This window comes from Vipera ursinii (genome assembly GCF_947247035.1).
Source record: "Vipera ursinii genome assembly, chromosome: 2".
In the NCBI taxonomy this organism is placed as follows: domain Eukaryota; kingdom Metazoa; phylum Chordata; class Lepidosauria; order Squamata; family Viperidae; genus Vipera; species Vipera ursinii.
Window position 1 is genome coordinate 135,791,280 of NC_139513.1, and position 27,654 is coordinate 135,818,933.

The 27,654-nt window shown below is 35.7% G+C and overlaps 1 protein-coding gene across 1 annotated transcript in view; it reads left to right on the forward strand.

Annotated features, from left to right (window-relative positions):
- SMURF2 (SMAD specific E3 ubiquitin protein ligase 2) overlaps window positions 1-27,654 on the forward strand; it is a 100,544-nt gene that overhangs the window by 33,524 nt on the left and 39,366 nt on the right. Inside the window, exons 2-12 of the mRNA XM_083355451.1 lie at window positions 3,137-3,175; window positions 5,556-5,664; window positions 7,587-7,720; window positions 8,419-8,484; window positions 11,915-11,999; window positions 12,217-12,300; window positions 13,703-13,905; window positions 17,140-17,224; window positions 18,666-18,824; window positions 24,950-25,157; window positions 26,134-26,237. Coding sequence (XP_083211577.1) covers window positions 3,137-3,175; window positions 5,556-5,664; window positions 7,587-7,720; window positions 8,419-8,484; window positions 11,915-11,999; window positions 12,217-12,300; window positions 13,703-13,905; window positions 17,140-17,224; window positions 18,666-18,824; window positions 24,950-25,157; window positions 26,134-26,237 — 1,276 coding nt within the window. The remainder of the gene's footprint in view (window positions 1-3,136; window positions 3,176-5,555; window positions 5,665-7,586; window positions 7,721-8,418; window positions 8,485-11,914; window positions 12,000-12,216; window positions 12,301-13,702; window positions 13,906-17,139; window positions 17,225-18,665; window positions 18,825-24,949; window positions 25,158-26,133; window positions 26,238-27,654) is intronic.

The following is a 27,654-nucleotide window of genomic DNA, read 5'->3' on the forward strand; positions in this document are numbered from 1 at the left end:
AAGGTAAAGGTAAAGGTTCCCCCGCACATGCGTGCTAGTCGTTTCCGACTCTAGGGGCCGGTGCTCATCTCTGTTTCAAAGCCGAAGAGCCAGCGCTTGTCCGAGGATGTCTCCGTGGTCATGTGGCCGGCATGACTAGACGCCAAAGGCGCACGGAACGCTGTTACCTTCCCACCGTAGTGGTCCCTATTTTTCTACTTGCATTTTTTACGTGCTTTCAAACTGCTAGGTTGGCAGAACACCTTCTGATTATTATTTACTTATTAATTATAGGAGTATCGTGTGGAATCTGGTATTTTTCACGCTGTAATTTGGCACATGGAATTTTAATTTTTTAAAAAAATGCTTTAATTCATGGTTGCCCAACCTTTTGGCTTGCCTGGGTCGCATTAAGTGAAGAGGAATTGTCTTGAGCCACATATAAAATACATAACACACTAACAGCCATTAACAGGAACCTTAACAACATCTACATACCATTCAAAAGAGACAGTCAAAAAGCCAGAAAGGAAACAAAACAAATACTGTACCTACTCGCCAGCGATCAACAGCCAGATGAGCAGAGAGTAAGACGTAAGATTAACATTAGACCAACAATCAAGAAGCAAACAATAGTCCAATCGAGGAATTGCCAAATAAACATCTGTAAACAATATCCAATCAAGGAATCACCAAGACCACTCCCAACAACACTGACATGGGAGCCACTAGAATGTAAAAATGAGGGCAAACCCCATCCTCAACTAGCACTGTGATGTGACCGAGTTTGGTAATGAAATGTCTGCAAGAAAACAACCAAACTCAGAACACCAACACAGTTCAATCCTGAGCTAAAAATGATATCTTCAATCGATATATAATATGCTTAATGTATATAAACAACTAACTTCTTTTTTAAAATACTGGTATTTTTAGTATCTTATGGGGCCACATTATTAGCTGTCAGGACTGTGGGTTGGACTTGCCTGCTTTAGTTATTTAATTTTACACCATTGTCTCCCCATTTCTTTTTCTTAAAAAGCTCTTCCACAGTTTGCTTTTTTTTATCATACCTATTATGTACATATAATCCATGGGCACAGTGGTTTTCATGGGTATCTCCATCATACTATCCTTTGTGGTATATTTCCGGAATATTGTAAGGAGAATATTGGTAAAACTAGGAATTCAGCAAGGAGAAGATAGCAGTGGAGAAAACTTTTTATTATTATTTAACTTGATCCCACTCAAGTAGAGAAAGTAAAAAGGACAACATGGCAAACCTGGCAGACACCCCCACTCCAAATATCCTGCCATCACATATTTAGCAAAGGCAACATCAGCTTTCCTTGCCTATGTTCTGTTAAAAGAATTGGAGGCAAATCAACTCTGCTCATACAATGTATTAGCCACAACTTGGTGCTTACTTTATTGTTTGCCAGGCAAGACTGGAAAATTTAGCTGGCTTCGTTTCTCTAGTTATCAGAAATCTTTTCCTCTACTCTATTTTAGAACTCTTACCTTCTTTCAGACATTCTTTCAGAGCTTTTCAGGTACAATTTTTGAATGTTTTGCTAAAAATAATAAAAAAATGTTTTTATTTATTTGATTTAGATTCAATCTGCCCTGAGTTAATATGAAGTGAATGAGAAAAATTAAAGTTTTATTATCATTTATATCAGTGTAATAAATTGGATAATGGGTAGCGGATTAGGATCAGGGAGGCTTGGGTTCTTCAAGTCCTTCCTTAGCTAAGAAAGTTCCTTGAGTAACTGGGCCAGCTATCTGTCATCTACGGTTATCATTTCAGGGATAAAATTGAAGGACGGGATACTATGAGTATCAGAATGCTTGCATTCCTGGAAGAATTGTACGATATAAGTTAGGAATAGTAGGATATAAATTAATATTTACTAGTACATTTATGGGAAAATGTTCAAGATGTTAATGTGATGTTGAATTAAATATACAAGCTTTGGAATTTGATTTTTTGTCAGGAATAGTGCTTATTCCAGATGTCAAGGAATAATTATTGAAAATATTTGATCTATATGTTTTGGAAAAGGCAATATTTTCCGCCTATCAAAGGATGAAGCAATATTTGTTACTATGGAAGAGATTCTATGATATATAGTAGGGGACATAATGTAAGATATTTTTCTTAGTTTGTATTTTTAAGGTTTTACAGTGTTTTTTTTTTAAATTGGCACTTGTCATTCTGTGTTGCTGATGCTTTGCTTGTTTGTCTCTTAAGCATTTGCATGTATAGAAACTCCTTGCTTATTAACCACAGTTGGGACCAGCAACTGCATTGTTAAGTGAAAAATCACATGATTATCAAAACATATCTTTGGGCTCTGTAAGCAATAATTATGTCTAAACAAAATAAATAGAATGACATTTAGGAAGAATTTTTTTCCAGTGTTCCCATTTACTGGCTTCTGAACAAACCAAAATTCAGGGAATTTGATATTGTGACTAGAGATCTGCAGATCCTTTTAAAAATATATGCACCTTTATTAAGGTTTTCTCATTTTTACTTTCATCCAATTTGATTCCCTTCTTGGTTTAACCACTTAAGCATTTAAAATCCTGTATTTTTTAGGATTCAAAAGTGTTGAATAAAATGAGAGTTTGAGCCAGATTTTGTTTCCCATTATGCATACCATATACTGTATAACTTCCTTTTTCTAATTGGTACAAAGGAATTGTCATGACAACATTTTTAGAGCTGATATAGAATATTAGTTCCGTTTTTCTCACTATAATATATTGAATAAACATGCATAGAAATTACTTAACAAATTATATTCACTTTTAATTTATAAATCAAAAAGTATATATATTTTGGGCAATGACATTTGTTTAGAGGCATGGATATAATCTTAGTAATGGTGCTTTTGGATGGGCTGCACCAAACCCAGTTTCTCAACTGCTGATTCTAGTGGATGAAGGGATTGAATAACAGAATGCCAACTTTACAATATGGTTGTCATCCCTGATCTATAAACTGCATTTCTAAGTACATTTACAGTATACTTCAGTATGGGTACATATGCCTGAGATTGTGTTGTTGAACATTTGGAATACTTACTAAATGTATTTAAATTCAAAATGTTAACAGTATTCTATAATTTATTTATTTTTTTGGTTTCAGTTCTCTGTGCAAAAAATTTGGTGAAAAAGGATTTTTTCCGTAAGTACATATTTCTGTTTTTATATCTTTTGTTCTGTATTACCGAGGGTTCAGATTCAAAGATATTGTCCTACTAGGTAGCATTTCATAAAACATTAAACAGAATGTTCTAATAGTCAGATTATCTACTTGCATTCAAGCATTGTTTGTGGCCTGTGCTAATAGAGTATATTGATACACTTGCATTTTGAATGCAAACCAAAGTAGTATAGTCATTAAGACCCTGGACTAAGAGCAGGGAGATTGAGATTCCACTCTCAACCATAGAAACTTATTGGGTGGCTTTGGATCAGTTACTGTCTCTCAGCCCAATTGGAGAGGAAAATGTTACTGTGTTTCCCCAAAAGTAAGGCCTATCCTGAAAATAAGCCCTAGTTTGATTTTTGGGGGTTGGCCTAATATAAGCCCTACCCCAAAAATAAGCCGTAGTTTTGGGATGAGGACACACTTAAAAATCAAGCTAGAGTAGGGGTGTGGATCTGCCTCCCGCGCCCTGCCCCCCGCTTAACTTGCATCCAGTCCTGCATCTTCTGCAGCCAGGACTGCATTTCTTACTCACAGGCCTTTCCAGAAGGACACTGCAGCCAAGAACCGAGCTATGGATTCAATCCATAGCTCAGTTCTGTAAGAACTTTGTAGCCAGGGACTGAGCCATGGATCAAATCCATAGTTTGGTATTCGGCTGCACAGGCCTTCTGGAAAGGCCTGACTGCAAAATGCAGGCCGGATTATAGCTGCAGAATGAAGCTGCTCCTTCGGGCCCAGAAGAAGTGGACCTGCTGGACGGGGCTGTTGGTGCTGAAGGTGACCTGGTGCCTCTTTTGGAGGCAAAAAAAAAAAAGGCCTGGTCTTATTTTCGGAGAAACACGGGTATGTATGCTGCCTTGAACCCCTAAAGGAATGGTGGGAATTTAAAAAAAGTATCTATTATGTATCTATTATAATTTTTAATTGTAAACTACTCAGAATCACACTAAGAGTGGGATGGGTGGTATCTAAATTTGAAAATTAAATAAAAGAGGCATGTTGTAAGAATAATGTTTTAATTTGTGTACATTTCTCAATATGAGTATGCAGTCTGTGATACCATCTTTTGTTGAGGTTGAAATCCCAACATCTCCCATTGATCTTGTTTGCTAGAGATGCTGAGAATTGTAATTCTATAATGCCATAAATGCCAATTTATTGTGAAGTTAAAATCTAAAAATGGATCAATATTATAATATACTTTAATCAGCACTAAAATTCAAGATCATAATCCATTTCATAGCATTAACGTTTTTGATGTAGTTATCAGGAAGCACCCCAAAAGTCTCTTGAGTTTTAAAAATAGCATGGAAATTGAGCATAAGAGTGGTTGGAAAGAGTTGCTGCCACTGGTTTCTTTCGGCTAAATTTGTTGTTTATTAACGAATTACTTTAACTATGGGTACTGCTAACTTATTTAAGTCAAGTACAACTATTGATGATTTCATGAACACATCCAGGTAGCTTTCTTGGTATTAATGTGGATGTGGTCTGCCATGATATTTTTATAGAATGTTTTTCAACTTCTGAACTCAGCTTACTCTATTGGAATTACCTGTTGGTCTCCCATCCGATGTCTGCTATAATCAGGATGACCTAATTAATTTTCTAAGCCCAGTCAAAGTCAACCAGATGCTGCTATCTGCTGATGTTTCATCTGTGTTACAGAATATTTATAAATAACTGTGTGTGTTTCATAAATTTCATCTCTACCTTTATAATTGAATGCTTCAAGAAGTACAGGGAGTCCCTGGGTTAAAAATGAGTTCTGTTCCTAAACCTGTCTTAAACCAAAATTTGTATTTGTCAGAACTCATACTTACAAATGGGCTGCCTACTACTAAAAATGGTGGGTGGCGCTGTTCTTCCTCAAGCCAATGAAGTGCTGAAACCAGGCAATGCTTTCATTAGAAACAGGCTGTGTATTAAAAACACATGCCTTCAGTGCTGTCTTGATTTTGAATATTCCTGTTCTTGAAAGAATTAGACTTGTGAAGAACATTTTTTTAGCATTTACAATGATAGCCTGAAGTGTCTTGAAAGAATGTTGTATGTCCAAATAAATTCAGTATTGGATGTATCTTGCAAAGAACAAATAAATAAATAAATTATGGAAATCCTAGTAGAATTTGTTCTTTATATAAAATTCTACTTTTACAAAAAAGGATTGATACTATTAATGTAGTTGAGTACAAAAATTTCTCAAACCCAGATTGACAGCATAATGAGATTCCTTTGTTCGTTGGATTAAAAAGGAGATAGGTTAGAACATGTAGACACTTTCTAATGGGCCGTCACAAATAAAATGATACCAATTAGCAGTATCCTCATTGTATTATGCATTTTCTGACAGGACTTCCTGATCCATTTGCTAAAGTGGTGGTGGATGGATCTGGCCAGTGCCATTCTACTGATACTGTGAAGAATACCCTTGACCCAAAGTGGAATCAGCATTATGACTTGTATGTATCAGTAGGGATTATTTAAATATGGTCAAACTTTAAGATGGATAATTGATAAAAAATGAAATATATTAAGTCAGGGAATCTTTGTTAAGAATTACTCTGAAAAATAATGCAAGCCTGCATTAGCTGTCTGATTTATTTATAAAGTAGATGGTGGTTCATTGCTAAAGCAGAGGGTTGGTTAATTGATTGGTTATGTGTCATTAGACTAGTGTCAGCTCTTACCAACTACATTCTTAAATGCTGCTTTTTTGTATAAAATCAAAGTGCTTAACTGAGAAACCAAGTATGTATATTTTTTATGACAATTGGGAAATACAGACTAAAATGCAGATTATTTTAGAAGCTAGTTATTACCCCAGCATGTTTACTTCTAATGATCCCAGTATATCACTGTCTAAGTATTAATTGATATATCATAAATTTATACATAGCACCCAAGAAAATGAAGTTGGGCACTAATATCCCTTCACATAATTCTGAAAGCTCTATATTCTAATGTCTTATACAATCATATCAGGCAACTTTCAACATCAATATTAAAAATAATAAATTTTCATAAATAAATAAATTTCTACCCTGGCATCCTATTACGGGGATCTCCCAAAAGCACACTATATGTGATATTAAGAAATAGTCTCTCTAGTTGCTGACACCATTTGCTGGAAACATAGTCAATGAGTGCCTCTTGGGGAGATAGCACATATGGTAGAGAACATTCTTCCCTTTTTTTGTAACTGAAGGAATACATTTGCAATACATCTGTTCCTGTCCTATATATATATATATATATATATATATATATATATATATATATATATATATATATATATATATATATATATATATATATATATATATATATATATATATGAGAATTCAACTGAAATCTTTGTGCTTGATAGCAGAAATTGTATGTAGAAACAAGTTGAAGTCATCTTTATATGAGTAGTCTTTTCCAAAATGATAATATTCTAACTCTTAGAAAATAATCAGTTTTTGATTTGTAAACTTAGAGAGCATTTATACATGTAGTCCTCGACTTACGACCACAATTGAGCCCCAAATTTCTGTTGTTAAGTGAGATATTTGTTAAGTGAGTTTTTCCCTATTTTATGACTTTTCTTGCCTTAGTTAAGTGAATCACTGAAGTTGTTGTTAGTATCCCGGTTGTTAAGTGAATCTGGCTTCCCCATTGACTTTGCTTGTGAGAAGGTCACAAAAGGTGATCACATGACCTTGGGACACAGCAACAGTCATAAATATGAACCAGTTACCAAACATCTGAATTTTGATCACATGACCATGGGGATGTTGCAAAGGTTGTAACTGTGAAAAACGGTTATAAGTCACATTTTTTGGGCCGTTGTAACTTTGAATGTCAAGGATTACCTGTATTATGATGCATTGGAACTCCAGTGTGTTATGGGGTGAGTAAATAAACGAGTGAGTGTAGAAGGATGTTTTAGTAAATTGAACAGTTTGATGTTTGTACTATGACAGAGTGCATGAAATGGGAGAAGCTTTCTAAACATCTCCCAGAGAGAAACATAATTCTTAAGTGTTACAACTTCTCTCCAAATTAAACACTCAACAACATACCATTTTTTTCTGTTTGAAAGGCTGTGACTGTCTAGCCAAAGGATGTCAGCAATGTTTGATATACATAAGATATTTTTTAAAAGCTCCTTTGACATTTGTTCAAGTAGGATCTTTCTATGAGTAAATTAGGATGGAGACTTGAGCACGTCTGTGCATAATGCATTTGACCTCTTCTTCAGCATAAAATAAAAATAAACATTTTATGTTATGACGCTTCAAAAATATTTTGCAGTCAAAAATTATGCTTCATAGACTATTAGAGGTATGCAGGCAACATATGTTTTATTGCTGATTCCCGTCTTTTTCCCTCCCCTTAGATACATTGGAAAGTCTGACTCTATAACAATCAGTGTATGGAACCACAAGAAAATCCATAAAAAACAGGGAGCTGGTTTTCTGGGTTGTGTTAGACTTCTTTCTAACGCTATCAACCGCCTCAAAGACACTGGTTGTAAGTAGGCAGAACAAAAGTACTTCCGTGTTTTGTAGTAAACCTTTTTAGAGTGACTTTAAAGTTAGTTCTATGGAAACTGTAATTTAGAGTGACTTTAAAGTTAGTTCTATGGAACCTGTAATTTATTTTTATTGGGGTTTTTATTATGTATTAACTGTATTTTAATGGGCATGTATTTAATTACTTTTTAACTTTTGTAATTCTGTGTTTTATTCTTGCCCTGTACACCGCCCTGAGTCCTTCGGGAGAAGGGCAGTATAGAAATATTAATAAAATAAAATTAAATTATTTGTTTGTTTACTTATTTATTTATATCCCACCTTTATTGTTTTTACGAATAAGGAGGCAAATATATCCACCACAACTTCCTCCTATTTTTTTCACCACCACCACCACCACCACAACAACCCCTGTGAGGTGGGTTGAGCTGAGAAAGAGTGACTGGCCCATAGTCACCCAGCTGGCTTTCATGCTTAAGGCATGACTTGAACTCATAGCCTCTGACATTTTAGCCTGATAGCTTAACCACTAGACCATACTGGCTTTGGGGAGGGTGAAAACCAGTATGCTCTTTGTCTCCTTTTGAAATTCTAGAAATGTTCAATTCAGCAATATGTATTTTGCCATAGAAATTACCTTACATGATCATTACATAGAAATAAGATGCACTTCCTTGGTTGTTTTTTTTTTAATAGATCAGAGATTAGATCTGTGCAAACTTGGGCCGAATGACAATGACACAGTTAGAGGACAGATAGTAGGTAAGTAATGATTTTATTTTTGCTTTATTTTATAACAACATTCTTGTGAAGTGGGTTGGGGTGAGAGAGAGAGAGAGAGAGAGACAGACAGACAGACAGACAGACAGACAGACAGACAGCTCAAGTTCATGCAGCTGGCTTTCATGGGAAGGCAGGATTAGAATTCACAGTCTCGTCTCTATGGAGATTCTCAGCCAACCAGGTCATGGTTGTCCCAAAGGTGCTTTTCCAAAAGACTTTCAAAAGCATCTTTAGATCATAGTCTCTTGGTTTCTAAGCCAGCACCTTAACCACTAGATCACACTAGACCAGGAGTGTCAAACTGGTGGCCCGCAGGCCGGATGCGTCACGAACAGGCCACGCCCACCCCAGCTCCGCAAAGGCAAAAAAGTGATACGTAACGTGACACGATCGAGTTTGACAGCCATGCACTAGACCAAATTTAAATATCTATTTTAAACACCAGGATGGAAATGGAAAACAAGGAATGCAAAGTATGATTCTTTCGTTACTTAAGTTTGTTTTGAGTCAGAATGGCATGATTTTGATACAGCCCTGTATAGGTTTGACAGAGAACTCCACCCAAAGCTACTATAATTCTGCACTTTATTGGCAAAGAAATTTTGAAAGGCTTCTGTGATACAGTTTCGTTCCTAAGTTTAACATATAACAGGTAAAGCAGTATAGCCTTTTGGAAGAGGTCCCTGTAAAAATATGGAAGAGGAATGGTACAGAGTACATTAGATTAAATAGATTGTCCATAAAAGTACCTTGATCCAACAAATGTTTTTTAATAAATAAAAGTGAAAAGCATTGTATTTCCATTTCTTCTTTTGTATGCACCCCCTTTTGCCTCCTCCCATGTGGCTCACGAGGGTTCCCCTGTTATCTGAAGAAGATTTGGGGAGATTAAGGCATAGGCGGAATGAAAGAATTCTCCCCTCTAGAGCTCTGCTGCGTGATTGGATCCCAATTTTGATTGGAAAGAGAAATCATTGCATCTTTTATTTCTGTTCATCAGCATGACTTGGCGTTCATTTTTTTCTCCCTTGTTAATAATTACACTCAGCTTACCATTTCTATTTAAAAGTTGGCAAGTGTAATATATATAAAATTTTAACAGTGGTAGTCAGATATTGTTTAACTGAAATGCTTAAAGCTAACTAAGTTTACATGTTACTGCTTTATTTTCTCTTCTCATTGAAGTTATTTAATATATTGCTTTAGCTATGCATTGATCAATCCTGTTAACGTGCTTGTTAACCCTATGAATTTGTTTTTCAAAAGGAGTGAGTGTGAGAAGGGAAATTGACAAGCAACTTTGTGTTGTGGTGCTCTTCTGAAATATAATTTGATTGATCTCACCCCTGTGCTGCAAATTATGTGTTTAAATATTAGATACATTCCAAACATTTTATTATGTCAATGGTAGGAGGCTCTGTAGATGAAATTGAGCCTGATCATCCAATTTAACCTTGCTTACAGTACTAACATTTAAGAATCCATTCCACTAAGTGGTTGTTTATGATTAAACAAATTTAAAATTTGGAGGAAGATTAATTACATCTGATGAGAATTTCCAGACATTTGATTTATAAATTGTGTTCTTACTTCCATGTTTTGGGGGTTTTTTTAGTTTTTTTTTAAATGCTGATCCCAGCAGGTGGAATTATAAGGTTCCCTTTTGCAGATGGTGCCCTACCTTCAGAAAGCCAGCATTCCTTTGGGTTGCAGTGGGGCCCAGCCTCTCTGTTATCGTTCGCTGGGTTGATGCTCATTTTGGTCTAGACTTGAGCTTTCAGTTCCAATCTAAACAGGATTAGGAAAAGCCCATTCATCTTAATGCCACAGAAACCACAAATAAGTCATGTGTTCAGTTTCATTCTTGACTGGCCTCTTTATAAAGTAAACAGAACTACTTAGGTTTACACAGGCAGCCTTTGTTGTATTATTTGCAACACTTTAGGCATAGAATTATCGTTTTATTTTATTTGTGAAAAATCTTTGGACGTAAGAAATGTTAGCGCTAGAGATTGTCTTTTTAATGCAGGTGTGAATATGGGAATTGTTTGTATAGATTTAAACTATTTTTGCAATAGCATTGTGTTCGTCTATGGCATTGCTGAGTCTTGTTACATCTTTCAAAATGCAAGCAAATAAAAATTGTATATCAAATACTTAAAAAAATGAGTGAGAAGCCAGATCATAATATTATATGGTAAATAAAACCCCTGATATGGAGATGCCTTTTACACAGAAGTATCTGATTCCTAGCAATTGACTTATGGTAAATATGAAGTCCCTTTTCTATATTGTCCACATGTTCAGTGAATTAAACTTCCCAAAGGCTCATCTTTACTGGCAAGATTGTATGTCAGCTTTAAGCAGAACGTTTAGTGGTGGGAGTAGGAGGAAAGAACATAAAAATAAGGTATAGCATACAGGGGGGGAAAACAGCAAAAAAAAAGAAGAATGACATGTTGAAAATAATGTGATAACAAAATATCTGACCAGGCCAAACCATAAGAATGTCACTAGGCAAGTTTCTTTGAGGAGACGATTCTACAACCTTGGCACATTAATCAAGAAAACTCTCTCTTTTTCTGGTCACCACTCCCCATTTTCATGGTCCTTAAAGGAGATTCGGTGAAGAAACAAAGCATCTGTTGATTCTCGGGTACTCAGTTTTGTCAGGACTGAGTTGTTGCTTACCGATCCTTATTCAGTTTATTATTACTCCTGGTATAGTTTCATTATCCTTCACATGAATTTGAATGAGAATGAGAAGTTATCAGCAAAGAGGTGGTGCTTCATCTCCCTTTTGCCTTTTCCAGTTTATTCCGGTATTCAGAACCATGGAGACAACTAAAATCTTGTAGTACGATCCTATAACGTTGACATATTCCCTCAGTATCACATTTTGGAGTTACTTCTTTAGGTAGAAATGGAATTACTATGTCATTGTTTCTCCCAAAAGAATATGGAAGGAGTAACATTGTAATATTGATACTGGAAGTTGCTAGATGCTTCAGAATTAACAAGATCCACATTCCACAATAAATCATCCATTAATATACTGTTAGCAATCTTTGTACTAAGGTAAACATTTCTAACAAAGTATGTTTTGTGTTCTACTAGGCACCTATGAGGAACAGATTGAAGGTGTAAGATTGTAGCTTGAGGTGACATAGACATGGTTATAGGAATACCTATTTACTGAGTTAAAATTTTCAGGGTCAGATTACCTGTATTTTGGAATCTCATCAAACTGCTTTCCACTCTCTTGGAGTAATCCTCAGGGAGTTTTAATGAAAAGATAAGAGCATCCTATACGTTTTCAAAATTTCAAATGTGTATATCACTGAATCAAAAAGATTCATGCAGGATAAGCCATAATAATGTTCTAATTTTGACTTTTGTTTTTTGATAGTAAGTCTTCAGTCCAGAGATCGGATAGGCACAGGAGGGCAAGTTGTTGATTGCAGTAGACTATTTGACAATGATTTACCTGATGGGTAAGTTATTTTTTTTTTGATAGTTGGAATAAAATAATATATTGGATGTCCCAAACATTGTTTTACTTTGTGCTTAATATTTGCAGTGATAAAAAGAATGAAAGCATTCTAGTTTAAAATGTCACATAAACTTATTTAATAAATAACTGTGAGCTCAGACATTTTAAAATCACACTTCTTACAATATACACTTTTCTTTCAATACAAAAATATTTAGTTGGGAAGAAAGGAGGACAGCTTCTGGAAGAATTCAGTATTTGAATCATATCACACGAACAACACAGTGGGAGAGACCAACACGGTAAGCATTCTTTTAAAGAGCTAAAAGTATGGCGTGCCTACAACTCTAGTGGTTGTCAGTGCTAAAAATTCTCCAATTCTAAGTCAGTTGTTCCACATTGTGTCCTTTCCTCCCAAATTAGAGCTTTTTCTCACATTTGTAATATGTACTACATTATCACATAAAAACATAGAACATATTTGCTCATGAGAACCTTTTCAGGGAATCTGAAGAGGCAGAGCATCCAAACTAGTTTTCAGATAAATGAGAGGTTTTTTTTTATTCCCCTCTGCAACAGTCATTTTGCTAGAACACTTAACATTATCTCAAACTTCTGCATATGCTATTGGATCAAAACAGCTGCTTATCCCTGTTTTGTTAGATTTCCTTGTCATTATTAATTTATTTTTTAATGTTCAATAATAAGTAATAAAATTGACAAGAGTAAAGAGTCATATATAAAGAAAACTGTTTTTTATAGAACTCTGGTTTTTATTAAATTGACTCAGGGTTTGTTATTAGTTTATATATCCTTCCTAGGAAAGGGAAAAACAAGGGAAACAGTTTGGACAGCGTATTAAATAAATTATTCCTATTTTGCTTCCAGTCGAATGGGAGACGGGGAGTTTTGCACCAGTATAAATACACCAGGATTTTCCTGATTCTTCTATTGTTGGTTGTAAAGTTGGCAACTAAGTTATTGCTAATATGTAGGAAATCAGATCTCTCATTTCCCTTTCCCCAAGTCTTCTTTGTTCCCTTTTTAGTACAATGCAAACAGTGTGAACATTTCTGAGTGAAGCACAGTGTGGGGATCGTTTTAGAACTGCTATTATCAAAGGAGGCATTAGTGGTCTCTCTGGCGAGAAGAACTTTTTTCTAACTACTAGCTGTAACCATTCCTTGTCAGGACTAATCTGGCCTCAGCAATCCTTGTGGTGATAATTTTAGGGCTGGGTTACTGGAAATATGCTTTACGCAAAATTACTCTGGGGGCTGAGCTGGAAACTGTTTCTGATGTAAAACGTTGCAGCCAGATCATTATGAATGTTTTATACCCATCTACCAATCTGTTCATGTTCATATGAAAGAACGGTTTGGACTTAGGCTGTTGATGCCTAAGAGTAGCCTATTTGTCAAATGACAATTTGTTTATTAGGCCTGAGGCTTTGCTGCATTTATCAAGAATTTGCTTTGCCATAATCCAAGAGAATGTCCTTAACATTTGTGCCCTCTTTCACTCTAGCATCCAGCCATCTTGTGCCGCTTCTCATTTTAATCTAATTAAAAGTGAATAATAAACTTTATTTATTAGAATGTGGCTTTTAAATTGGTATTTCTTAAGACGTTAGTTGAAACTCTGTAATTTTAGACTGTAATGCCCATTTGATAGAAGAAACGAAGACTTGTTGTTTTTCCCTAGGCCAGCATCGGAATATTCCAGTCCTGGCAGACCTCTGAGTTGCTTTGTGGATGAGAACACACCGGTTACAGGAATAAATGGTGCAACGTGTGGACAGTCATTTGACCCCAGGCTAGCGGAAAGGAGAGTTAGATCTCAGAGGCATAGGAATTACATGAGCAGGACTCACCTGCATACTCCTCCAGATCTACCTGAGGGATATGGTATGTTTTCCTGAAATTGTATAACTATCTACTTGTCTTTTTATAAATAAGAGAGAAAGTATAATTTCCCATTTAAGGGAACTATTTTTTTAAAATTGGATTATAGTGCTGGTGCCAACTATGATGATTTGGCAATTGTGCAACAAAAAGGAGATGCTGGGACCTTGTGGTTAATAAATATTTTAACCACTGACATTTTCCTCTCCAGAAAACTCTTACATTTCAACCCAGTGTGATCATAAAAATGGATAATTTTGAATCAATATTTTTAGGCAAAGAGCACTTTAGGTTTTTTTTAACGAGGTATATTATGGCATTGCAAAGATTAATGAGGATAGCTTTGTCTGTGGTGAACATGGGCACATTGGATATATCGTTTTTAAAAATTTAGAAATCCGTAACCGCTTTAGACAAGTCACTAATGTTATGTATTCTCTGTTTCAGAATGCATATATGTACACCAACTCTTTTACTCTTTTCATTTGTTTAGTATGCGTGACACCTGTCAAGGGGGTTATGCTATTGTTATTTTTAATTGTCCTGCAGATATATTAATTTTGAAGGCAGATATACCTGTCCCAGGATACTATTTTAGGATCCAATCGGGGTCGATCACCGGGACCAGAGTTTCCGTCTTTCGAGCTTTTGGGCTTGTGCTGGAGCCCATCTCAGGGAACGTCTCTCTAACACACACTGCTGGAGAGAAGTTCCCTAAGGAAGGGCTATAGCACGGGTCCGAAAGCTCAGAAGACGGAAATTCTGGTCCTGGTGATCGACCCAGAATTGGCTCTGCTATATTAATTTTGTCATATACATGTAAACTACCAAAAATAATTTGATTGTAGCAGGGTATAAGTTTAATAAATAAGGGGTGTGTGTGTGTGTGCGTGCGCGTACACACACACACATACACACACACACACACACGTATTTACTCTAGTTCAGATACCACAATTCTACCAGAACTCAACTTTTATTATTCTAACATAGATTTTTCCCCCCTGTACACTTTGAATTTTGATTGTGTTACAGAATTTCTTTACAAAATATGCTATTTAAAATAGCAAGTTCTGAGATCTTAAAATCCATTCCAGAAAGTTGTCGGAAGGTTGAATCATGGCAACTGGACTAATTAGTCCAGTTGCCATGATTCAACCTTCTGATGCCTTTGCCTGGATGACTGAGAGTTTTCATTGACATACCAGAAAGTTGTTAATTGACCATCAAAATATTGGGATTCTCTGATCAAATTTAAATTATGTTTGTAAGTTTATGGGCATACATTTGCATTTGTGCATATATGATGCTTTTTAAGGGAAGGGAATGAAAAGAAGTCTCCCCAGCCCCCCCAAAAGTCTTACTGTTTATTTAAAAATCTGTATTGATCTAGTTGGCACTCAGTGTCGATAAGCATGCAGACGCGCCCGATAGGTACCATTTCTGCATTCAGTGGCTCCATCTGCCGAATCTATTAACATATATAGAACTCACTAGCAGGTCTGAGCTGGGAATATTTGTAACTTCAGGATTTCTTCTTTTGTGCAGAAAGTCATTGTTGTTTTAAACAAGGATGAATATTGTATTATTGAAACCTCCATATGAGAAATTCCTGTTAAACTTACCCAGATTCACATCTCAGTATAGAAAAGTACAGGTAGTCCTTGACTTGTGACCAGAATCTAGCCCAAAATTTCGATTGCTAAGGAAGACAGATGTTAAGTGATTTTTGCCCCATTTTGCGACCTTTCTTGCCACAGTTGTTAAGTTAATCACTGAAATTGTTAAGTTAGCAGCATAGTTGTTAAGTGACTCTGGCTTCCTCATTGACGTTGCTTGTCAGAAGGTCACAAAAGACGATCACATGACTCTGGACAGTGTAGCCATCATAAATATGAGCCCGTTGCCTAGTGTCCAAATTTTGATCATGTGACCATGGGGATGCTGTAATGGTCATAAGTGTGAAAACGGGCAATAAGTCACTTTTTTCACTGCTGTTGTAACTTTGAATGGACACTAAATGAATGGTTGTAAGTCAGGGACTACCTATATGCATTGTAACTCAATAATGCCTAAACATTTTCTTCCATTTGTAATGGAAAATCCCAGATCACTATAATCGCCACAATAATTGGCACTGCCAGTTTAGTTCTGCATTAATTTATAATCCTCACATTATCTCAAAAATTTGTGCCCTGGAGTCCTCTAAGTCTAAGTCACTTTTTTCAGTGTTGTTGTAACTTTAAATGGTCACTAAATAAATGGTTGTAAGTCGGGGACTACCTGTATTCTGCATTCAAACACTTATTACAGATATTGGAGAGTCTTCATTTCCCCATTTCTGTATTGTGTGCCAACTGCTCTGTATTTTTCCAGTCTCTTCAGTGGAATAAAAGTAACTGTGCCTGCATAGGAGAACAGCTTTAAAAGTCTCTTTCTCCTATTTTTCTTCTTCTACCCCACCCTTGCAAATGTCTTCATCCTGTGACAGACAGGCAAGTCTCAAGGGAGATTGGAGAAGAAGCTGGATCTGGACAGGAATTGGGGTAACAGGGTTGGGAGGCCAGCAGAACACACAGTGCTATCCCTGCTGCTCTCCTAAAGTCTAGCAGCTTTTCAGCTATTGTCCAAGGGATTTCTAAAAATACCAAAGATGCAATGGGAAAACAGAAGAAAATTACCCTGGAAGATATTCCTTGTGTTCCGATGAGGTTCAGTTAGGGTTTTTTTTAAAGCATCTCTGGTCTTTTTCCCACGTAAATACACATCTATGTATCTTTGTGTATTTATGAATAGCCACTATCCTTTGGATTTATTCCAAAGTGAAAAATGCAATTGTGTATGGATGGAAGTCCTCTAAAGCTAACCCTCTAATATTATACTGTCAAAAAAAGTTCATTCAAACAAGTATTTTTTTTTAAATTTTTCCAATATTCTGGCCCTGGGAAGGTTAACAACAGTTAAAAATATAACACAGAAACAGAATAAAGGTTAGGAAAATGTATAAAAAATTACCCCAGTTTCGCTTAGCCAAACTCTTCAAAGTAGTCCCAGTCTGGAACTTCTAATAGCTGTTCTAGAAAAGACCAAAATGGAGCATTGCAAGGAGAAGTTACATAGATTGTAACATTTATGTCTAGATTATCAATGATAACTGGAGATCTGGGGGACTTTTTTTTTAGACAAGGAAACAATATTTTGAACTTTCTGATTTTGCATTGATAATTTCCCAAACAGAGCAAAGGACAACTCAGCAAGGGCAAGTGTATTTCCTACATACTCAAACCGGTGTAAGCACATGGCACGATCCCCGTGTACCTCGGTAAGAAAATAATGTATCTTCATTGATGCTGGAAATTAAGTAAAGCCCCCTCACAAATAAAATGCAAAATAGCACACAAATTTCAAGTAATTGTACACTTGCCTGGTGTGTGTCGTGTGATTCTATAGAACTCAAATTCAGAACGTGGTTCAGAAAACAATGCATTCTAAAAAATCCCTGTTTTCATTTATAAAGAAGAGAATAGCATGGGCCGAATCTTTATATCTGAAAAAGGATGTATTACATGTCTAATAGGGGGTTTGAATAAGATTTTTCTTTGGTCAGAAATGAAATTAATTAAAACCTAAATTTATTACTTACTTGACTCCAATTTTCTTACCAAAGAAAGTCAAATCAGTGAAGATTTTCTGATAATGTAATGGCTTTTGTCAGTGGATTTAAGAGTGAGGCAGGTTCCCCACTCTTTACAGTTTTCTGTGTACCCTTAAAATTCCAAGAAATCTCCAAAGGATATGGAGACCTACGAGGTCTTGAGAACTGAAGATGGTCTCGTCACTCGAACAGATTTCCAATATTAACTTTTAAAGTATAAAACTTGTAGTAAGTGCGTTAAAATCAAATTTGTATAGTTTATTTTTTTCTTTAACATTCAGTTTACACACTTAAAGCTAACTTCCCTAGTTTTTTATTCGGTAAATGATGTAATAGTTAAAGCATTGTGCTAGGACTGTGGAGAGCCATGTTCAGGTCCCGATGGATTTATGAAATGTACTGTGAAAATCTTGGATTGCTTGCTGTGTCTTATCTATCCTACTTCACATAATTTGTTCTGAGGGTGGGAAGTAAAACACATACAGTGAAGGATATAGAAATAATGTGAATAATAATATGAATAAATAATGAAAAAAAAGTAAATGGAAGGCTTCTTTTACAAACATTAAAAGATTTTAATCATAGTATATTGAGAAAACTTGTATTCATCTACAGCTTGTCACTGTAGCTCATGATTAGTCTGCATGGTGAGTTAAAGTCACCTATGGTACACTGCAAGCTTATATAAAATTTATGGAAAATAAGGTCTGTTTTCAGCTTTAGAAAAAGCATTTCAGCTATCCTTAAAAATTAAAAAGTTAAAATTATAACTAAAGATAAAATCAGTATTAAACTCCTATAGTAAGAGTGGCCTTTAAGTACTTAAATTTCTAGTAGGAATCACGCTGATTACAGGAATATTTTATTTTTTAAAAAACTGTATAGCTTATAGTGATAACAGTGTTTCCAAGGCAGTGTCTTTCTAAGAGCATGTTTTTCTTTTACTTTCATGGACTTACTCCCAGGGAATAGAGATTCAAACTGAAGAGATAATGTTTCTGAAACAATGCGTACATACAGACTTCATGGAATTGTTATGTTACATTTCTGTCTGTTTGGCTCAGAAGGCCTATGCTGAGATATTCCTCATTTATATTTGTTTTTGCAGGGATCTTAGCAACATCAATTGTGAAGAGCTTGGGCCTTTGCCTCCTGGATGGGAAATCCGAAATACAGCCACAGGCAGAGTTTATTTTGTTGACCATAACAACAGGACGACACAGTTTACAGATCCACGACTGTCAGCTAATTTGCACCTGGTTCTAAAGTGAGTTAATGTAGTCACTGATTATCACCAATATGCGGCTAATAACATTTAGAGCATTAAGGTAGCATTAAGGAAAGTCTCTTATGCTTTTTAATTTCTATAGGTACATTTTAAGGTAAAGGTAAAGGTTCCCCCGCACATGCGTGCTAGTCGTTTCCGACTCTAGGGGCCGGTGCTCATCTCCGTTTCAAAGCCGAAGAGCCAGCGCTTGTCCGAGGACGTCTCCGTGGTCATGTGGCCGGCATGACTAGACGCCAAAGGCACACGGAACGCTGTTACCTTCCCACCGTGGCGGTCCCTATTTTTCTACTTGCATTTTTAGGTGCTTTCGAACTGCTAGGTTGGCAGAAGCTGGGACGGGTAACAGGCACTCACTCTGCTACGCGGCACTCGGGATTAACATAATTTACAGCAGAATGTTTGATTTGTTGTAGGCGTGGATTATCTTATGTCATAGAGGCTAGAAAAGAGCATATTAAAATTGTGCTCTATTTAATGTCACTGATTTGTAAAGAGATGTTAGTAATGTTACCATTGTTATTAATCATTGGCTATATTTTGTTTTTACTGTTAGAAAAACATGTTCTGTATTTCTTCTATTCATAACAGCCAAGTTTCTCCTTAATTTCTTTTTCATCTGTCCAAATTAAAATAGAAAAACTTAAGAATGAATGCACATGAAGCACAGAAAGAAAGGAGAAAAGGGGGGAAAATGAGATTCAATGTCATTTTCAATTTTGGAAGATTGGTACTTGCCTTAAATATATAATACTAATTTATATACAATATGAGACAATTTCTCTATGCTAATTGAAATTGGCTTTCTAGTAGTAAAGTATGATTTATATTTTCAGGCTAAAAATCTCCTAACCCAGATGGGAATTTTTCAGGAATATCTGATTACATTCTTTCTAAGAAAATTAACATCTTACATTGTTTTAAATCAAAATATAAGATAATATTGATTTTCTCTTGATAGAATTGAAACGGAGGGACCTAAGGAAGCATTTTTAATCCAATAAAATTGTTTTTTTCTGCACCAGAGATTTTCCAATTTTGCTCCTGCATTTAATACTTCTATTCTTCCCAAGAGCAAAAGTTAAGCAAAATTTGCTGTTGTTTAAACTAGAGGTCCCCATCCCCCAGTCTGTGGGCTGGCACTGGGCTGCGACATGCCCGAAACTGGTCCATGCAAACAAGTGAAGTCTCATTCATGGGATGCAGGCAGCATGCAAAACCACACACCCCTCTGGTCCGTTGAAAAACCTCTCTCCACGCAACTGGTCCCCGGTGCCCAAAAGATTGGGGGGGCGCTGGTCTAGACACAATTATTTCAGATCTTCCTAGAATATTGTACTTTTATACTGTATACCAACTGTAAATTTTAACTCACTCGATATTTAACACCCAATTCAGGAACTATTTTTCTCTACTTTTTTTTTCTTAATAAAAGCCTCACAGACATGACTCAGCTTGATTAATCTGTTTATTGCAGATAAGAATAAAACAATATACTCGTGGAAGATTTATCCACTTCAGTATATTGAAATTAAAGTGGTTATATAGGTTCAGGGTTTAAATTCTAGGCTTTTCCCTCTGTCTTTCCAAGTCAGTAGATAGCTATCCATTCTCTTGATTGCCTTGGAAGATACATGATCTGTATTGAGGTAATAGTCGGGGAACTGCTGGCTTCTGCTTTGCCAGCTTCGTTCTGCATACTCTATATGGGAAATAGTTACATGTCCACTTGAGACTCTTTTTTAAAAAAATATTTAAACTATGTTTTCATAGAACAATATTTGGGAATAGGGATCTGGGAGATGAATTTCTTGGTTAGGTGAACCTAAAGCAGGTTAAAAATTATCTAAAAATACTTGATGTTTATATACCTGTTTTAAAATGTAATTACAAATTTTTAGAAAATCTTTTGGTTTGCATAGCTGTTTAAATCTGGTTTATTTATTTATTGACCAACGTGATATTACAGCAGTCTCTATCTGTTGTCTAGAGCAAATATCAAGCACTTTCCAAAGACTTAAAAATAGGCATTTTATGACTAGCAATCTTTATAGAATATAATTTGTGTTTCATATATAGACTAACAAAATAGCTTAACAAATTAGGCTTCTGGCAATAGAAGGAATGTTCTATTTGTCAGGTTCTAAAATCACAGTCTGTTTTTTGCACTTCCCAAGCTACATACTTTATTTTTTCCCTTTATGCATCTGTTTTTCATTATGAAAGGATTTCAGAAATTCAGCTAGGAGTGTCATCAGCAAAATATAGTATCTGATAAATTTTATATAGCATTTGTTCTTTTATTATACTATATAGGATAAATGAAAATGTTTTCTTCTCATATTTGCACTAAAGAGGAATCTGGCTGTTTCTGTATATTGAAAACCAGTTATGAGTGTCTATGTGTTTAAGTAAGTAAATACGTGATATAGGGCAGAGTACATTATCAAAACAGTAAAAATCAATAAAGACTACATGTTAAAACTATATTGAACCATTATGCAAAATAACATATATATACATTAGTGCTGGGGAAAAACCCTTACCCAAAGGGTAGTCCACTTCCAGACTCAATAACTGGAGAGCCAGTTTGGTCTGGGATTTAATGCATTTGGCTAGAAAGCTGGAGCCTGGTGGAGTTCTAGTCCTGCCTTAGGCATGAAAGCCAGATAGGTGACTTTGGACCAGTCATTCTCTCAGCCCAACTCACCTCACAAGGTTGTTGTTGTGGAGAAAACCAGTCAAGGAATTTTGGCAGGCAGGGTCTGGGAGAAGGGTCTTCACTGCTGTGGCTCCTGCCCTTTGGGACATCTTACTCCCTGAGCTGAGATCAGCTCTTATCCTTCTGACTTTCCACAAGAACGTGAAGACCTGGCACTGCCGGATGGCTTGGAGCCCTTTTGGGGGAACGTCACAGTGGAGGTGGTTGTCAAATTAAGAGGCAACCCCACCTACATCCCCACATCCTGCCCCCATTTTTAAAGTATATTTTTATATTTGATTGTAATTCTATTTTTATTGTTTTAAAGATATTTATCTTTTATGGGTTTAATGCTGAAAGCCACCCAGAGTTGCTTTGAAATGAGCAAATAAATTAAAATAAATAAAATAAAATAGTATTAGGTATGTTTGCCACTGTAAGTTACTTATAAGGTAATAAAGGTGGGATAAAAATAATAATAAAAATCCATATCTTTAAAGGCAGGCTAAATAACTTCTGGAGTGGGGACACTCTTCCAAAAGGCTGGAGCATTTGACATACCACATTTGCTACCTTTAATATATTCCTTTAATTTCTAACTATAATAATTTAAATATGGTTGACTCCTGAGAACATTAAAAAAAACCTATTTTTAAAAATCCAGTTGAAATTCTACCTGTTCCTGAGAAATGCTTCATGAGTTCTTTTGCCATTCCTCTTAAAGCAGATAAGTTTATACATAATCTTATTTTTAAACTGAGGGTAAAGTAGAATTGCTAGTTATGACTGCTGAGAGCAGAAAACGTGTGGCTAGAAGAATAGAAAATTCTGTAAGCCAGAATGAAGTTTAAAAACAGCAGCCACAGTTTTATTACTTGGCATAAACTAAAGAATGGAGGAAGAAAGCATTTCTGGATGATGTCTTGACCTAACTCTTCTGGTTTATGTTGGCTTTGAATCCAGGTTGGCAACAGTGGTTTTTTTTGATATTAGTAAGCATGGTTGGCAAACCATCTGGTGACAGTAAACAAGGCATCTTGGGTGCCATGGCCCATGCCTGGTACTGAAAATGTCAATTACAAGAGAAACAACCATCTGTTTGTAATGAACAACACACTTAATGAACAATACACTTTCATCCCTTATGATGCTGTCTAAACATTCTTATTCCATTAATCAGTGATTATTATTTAGTTTATAGCAGGGTTCTCATAGCATAACACTGAAAAATCTGAGAATTAAAACTAGAGAGCTCTAATATGATTCTTGCAACTATATTAACCAGATAAGGGTTAAAAAGAAGAAACAACACTAAATGACTTGCATTCCCAGCACAAGCTATTACTAGTCAAATGGTGCTGTCTGATGAAATCTAATCCTGATTAGGATTGCAGTCTTGACCAATAGACATTAACTTTTATGAACTATAGATGTGAGTTAATGAGTGATACATTGAATTCCTGATATTCTTTAAATTTTATTAAGTATCCTCAGATGCTAACAAAGATGTAAGCACTTACAAAGTTATATAAATAATTACAAATAAACTGTAGGTTGAAAATTTATAAATTAAGTCCACTATTATTTGCTCTCTTCATTTTTAAAAGGTAAAGGTAAAGGTTCCCCCGCACACGCGTGCTAGTCGTTTCCAACTCTAGGGGCCGGTGCTCATCTCCGTTTCAAAGCCGAAGAGCCAGCGCTTGTCCGAGGACGTCTCCGTGGTCATGTGGCCGGCATGACTAGACGCCAAAGGCACATGGAACATTGTTACCTTCCCACCGTAGTGGTCCCTATTTTTTTACTTGCATTTTTATGTGCTTTCGAACTGCTAGGTTGGCAGAAGCTGGGACTAGTAACAGGCGCTCACTCTGCTACGCGGCACTCGGGATTCGACCCGCCAAACTGCCGATCTTCTGATCGACAAGCTCAGCGTCCTAACCCACTGAGCCACCGCGTCCCTCTTCATTTTTAACCTAACAGTTAATTGAAAACGTCCCTAAAATTAGGTTTGGCTTATCTGTGAATATATATGGTAATTCATAATAATAATAATAATAATAATAATAATAATAATAATAATAATAATAATAATAATAATAATAATAATAATAATAATTTTATTTATATACCGCCCTTCTCCCGAAGGACTCAGGGCGGTGAACAGGGCAGACATATAAAAAATACAAAAATACAAAAGTTAAAAAGAATTAAACATATGCCCAAGCTAAAAACAGTAAATACAAATATTAAAAATGACAATAAAAACCCAACCCATCCCCCATCAGGCCAAGCGGCTTGTTCAAAGATTATATATTCATGTATAAGATCATTTGCAGATAAGTCAATGTTTGAATTTGTAACCAAAATGCCACAAAAATGTGCCAACTGTGGATAAGCCAATTGTGAAAATTATGACACTAAATTTCAAGAGTTTATAATTTTTCTTGATATTTTGGTTAAAAATTGAGGGTCATCTTGTCTATGAATGTACTTACCCATGTGTTTATTTGTTTAAGTCTTTACTCAATTTTTTATCAACATTTTGATAATATAATCATGGTTGTGCTCTTTTACTTATCAGAATTATTGTGTTCCATCTATATTTGCCTCTTGTTTCTAGTAAAATTAATGAATTTGATTGACAAGGTTGACTCTGTTTATCACTGGCTTCTGCTAATAATTGGAAGTGGCAATGAATTATGTTTCTCCACATTGTGGCTACTAAGAACTATATTACTTTCACAGTTCCATCTGACATTTTATATAGTCTTTTAAACAATCAGATTTAGACATTTTTCTTAGCAAAACTTTTATTCTGAAATCATGTTCTTTCTGCTAAAATGCTGCACATTTTGGCATGAGTTTGTAACTATAAAAAAATGTCAGAAGGTCCTACCTTGAATATATCATGTTTTCATCCCTCACTGTCTGAACATATTTTTAAAACACTTTTCTTAATAGCTAGTGAAAATATTCATTTATCTGTGCCAATTGTAAAGTTGCCTACATTCCTGTGGTTAAGACAAATTCAGGTACAGTGGATACCATCTTAGCCAGACTCTGTCTACCAGCATTTTTGTAAATTAACTTTTCAGGTAAAGCAATTAAAATGTATGATGGTATCCTCCTTTTAGATTGTGTTTTGACACACCTAAACATCTTGGAAAAATAGGGCAGTTTGAGACATTTTGAGTAACAGTGCCCATAAACTATTAGAAATGTTCAGTATTAAAAGAAGCAGAGGTATGTGCTCTTCCAGGCTCCTCAAGAAAATGTTGATAGACTAGCAGACTGAATATATTTTTTCCAACGTGTTAGCTCACATGTATTTAGTGGAAGTCGTGGAAATGAGAACAACTGGAAGTCTTGGAATCTGGAAAGTCAATGTCGCTCTGTTTCTTTTCAGCCGTCAAAATCAACTTAAAGACCAGCCGCAACAGCCGCCACAAGTTGTTTCGCTCTGCCAGCTTTCAGACGAGGCTGAATGTCTCACTGTGCCAAGGTATAAACGAGATCTAGTACAAAAACTCAAGATTTTGAGGCAAGAGCTCTCCCAGCAGCAGCCCCAAGCTGGACATTGTCGTATAGAGGTCTCCAGGGAAGAAATTTTTGAGGTAATGTGAGAATTATAAATTATTGCTGAATTAAAATAAAAGACAGTACCTATTATTATGGTGATCTGGGATTTTGCACTACAAATGGAGGCGTTACTGAGTTACAATGCATACAGGTAGTCCTTAGCCTGTAACCATTTGTTTAATGACCATTCAAAGTTCCAGGGACACACAAAAAAGTGACCTATCACTATTCTCACGATCATTGCAGTATCCCCATGGTCACATGATCAGAATTCAGACGCTTGGTAACTGGCATGTGTTTATCATGGTTGCAGTGTCCTGGAGTCATGTGATCACCTTTTGCAATCTTCTGACAAGCAGAGTCATTGAGGAAGCCAGATTCACTTAATAGCTGTGTTATTAACAACTGCAGAGATTCACTTAACAACTCTGGCAAGAAAGTTCATAAAATGGGGTAAAACTCACTTAGCAACTGTCTTGCTTAGCAACAGAAATTTTGGGCTCAGTTGTGGTTGTAAGTCAAGAACTGCCTGTATTTTGAGATTCAGTAGGGGCTTGTGATTTTATGGAGACAGCATCCTTCTGGTAACGTCTGAAATTAATTTGTTTATGTTTTTCTACAGCCTTGTTCAGAATTAAGTTATTTTTCTTGAATTGATAGGACTTAGATTAGAATAAATAAGACCAAACAAGATAATTTTGTAGGATGATTTCTGGGGATTTTGCAGGAATTGTGGAAATTATATTAGAAGAGTATAGGTTTCCTATAAAACATAAAAGACATAAAAGATATACCTTTTTTTCCTTAAGTAAACCAGGTACTGAACAGAACATACCATATGTACTTGAATTTATAAAACTTATGCAAGCATTATCTCTGAACACTAATAGCATTTTTATTGATCTGACAATCAAGAATAAAACTTTATTAATTAAGGCAGTAGTGTAAATTTTGTACAGTCTAATTAAACATACGAAGTATTCGGCTCATAGGTACCTAATGTAATTGCAGGAGTCTTATAGACAAGTCATGAAGATGAGACCGAAAGACCTATGGAAGAGATTAATGATAAAATTTCGTGGGGAAGAAGGCCTTGATTACGGCGGTGTTGCCAGGTAAATAAATCCAGCTTAAAATATATGCTTTAGCTTTTTTTTAAATATGATGATAATTGAACTAACTTTAGTTCCTACTACCTTTGAGAGCAGTATTGGAGGCAATGTTCTGCAATTTCTGGTAAATTTAATAGCAGGTTAGTTAGCACGTGGGTAGCATTTCATGGGCCAAACCTATCCTTCAATTTGACATCTTTTTAGAAGGCAATATGTATAACGTAACAAGGTATTCAGCAGCCCTTAGTTATGTTCTAGAATGAAGCCTTTTATGCTCATAACCACTTGATTTCCTTTCCTAGACCATTGCCAGGGATTGACCTTGGAAACTTATATGCTCAAAGTTTGCTTTTTACCACCCCAAATTGGGAAGTGTGTCCAACAAAGAACTGACAAGAGCTAAGAACAGATAAAAGTCTAAAGTCAAGCTTCAATCCTACTAACTTAATAAAAATGTTCCATATTAATCACAATACAAAAGTAATTTCCCGTTGTATTCTTCTAGAAGTGTTTTTTGACTTTCCAGTCTAACCTGCCAAAATTTTTACAAACCTGATACTTCTTGCTAGTTTCTCATCCAAGTATTAAGTAACTTTGACTTTCAACTTGACTTTGACTTTCAACTTTGATTTTGGCCACGATTGTTTAAGAGCTGGTAGGTTTCTCTAATGCACTTATATCCACAATGATTATAACCATTTTAGAGTAATTATTGCACTGAAATATTTAGGTTTATAAAATACTTAGTGTAAAATTATTTATACTAATAAGGCTCCACCTTGTGGTAATGTTTCATAAAGCAAACCTTGCATTGCCTGATTTTGCTTGAAATCGTATTGTTTTAAATACTAGGTATGATCTAGTAGTCCATTATAAGTAAATTCTGGAGTGGGAGGATGAAAAAAAAAATAAAACAACAGGAAGGCAAATGGTAGTGGGGAAAAATGGATTCAAAGGGAGAATAATTTTGGAGACCAACAGCTACAGTTCCAACTATCCAGATATAAACTGGGAGGCAAACTCTGCAGCGAATGGGAGATCAAACAGTTTCCTAACCAACCTAGCTGACAACTTTGTCATCCAAAAGGTGGAGGAGGGAACTAGAAGTAAAGCTATACTGGATCTAATTCTTACTAGTAGAAAAGAAATGATAGAGGGAGTTGAAGCTGCTGGAAAGTGACCACGTCATATTGGAATTCAAAATAATGCAAACACAAGCAATAGAAAATAATCCAACCAGTGTCTTAAACTTCAAAAGAGCTGATTTTAACAAACACAGAGAAAACCTAGGAAAGATTCCATGGATGAAAATCCTAAAGGGGAAAACCACTCAAGAAGCATGGGAAACTCTGAAAAATGCAACCCATAAAAGCAAAATACCACTGAAAAAGAAAAACAAGAAATTCAAGGAGAAACCAGC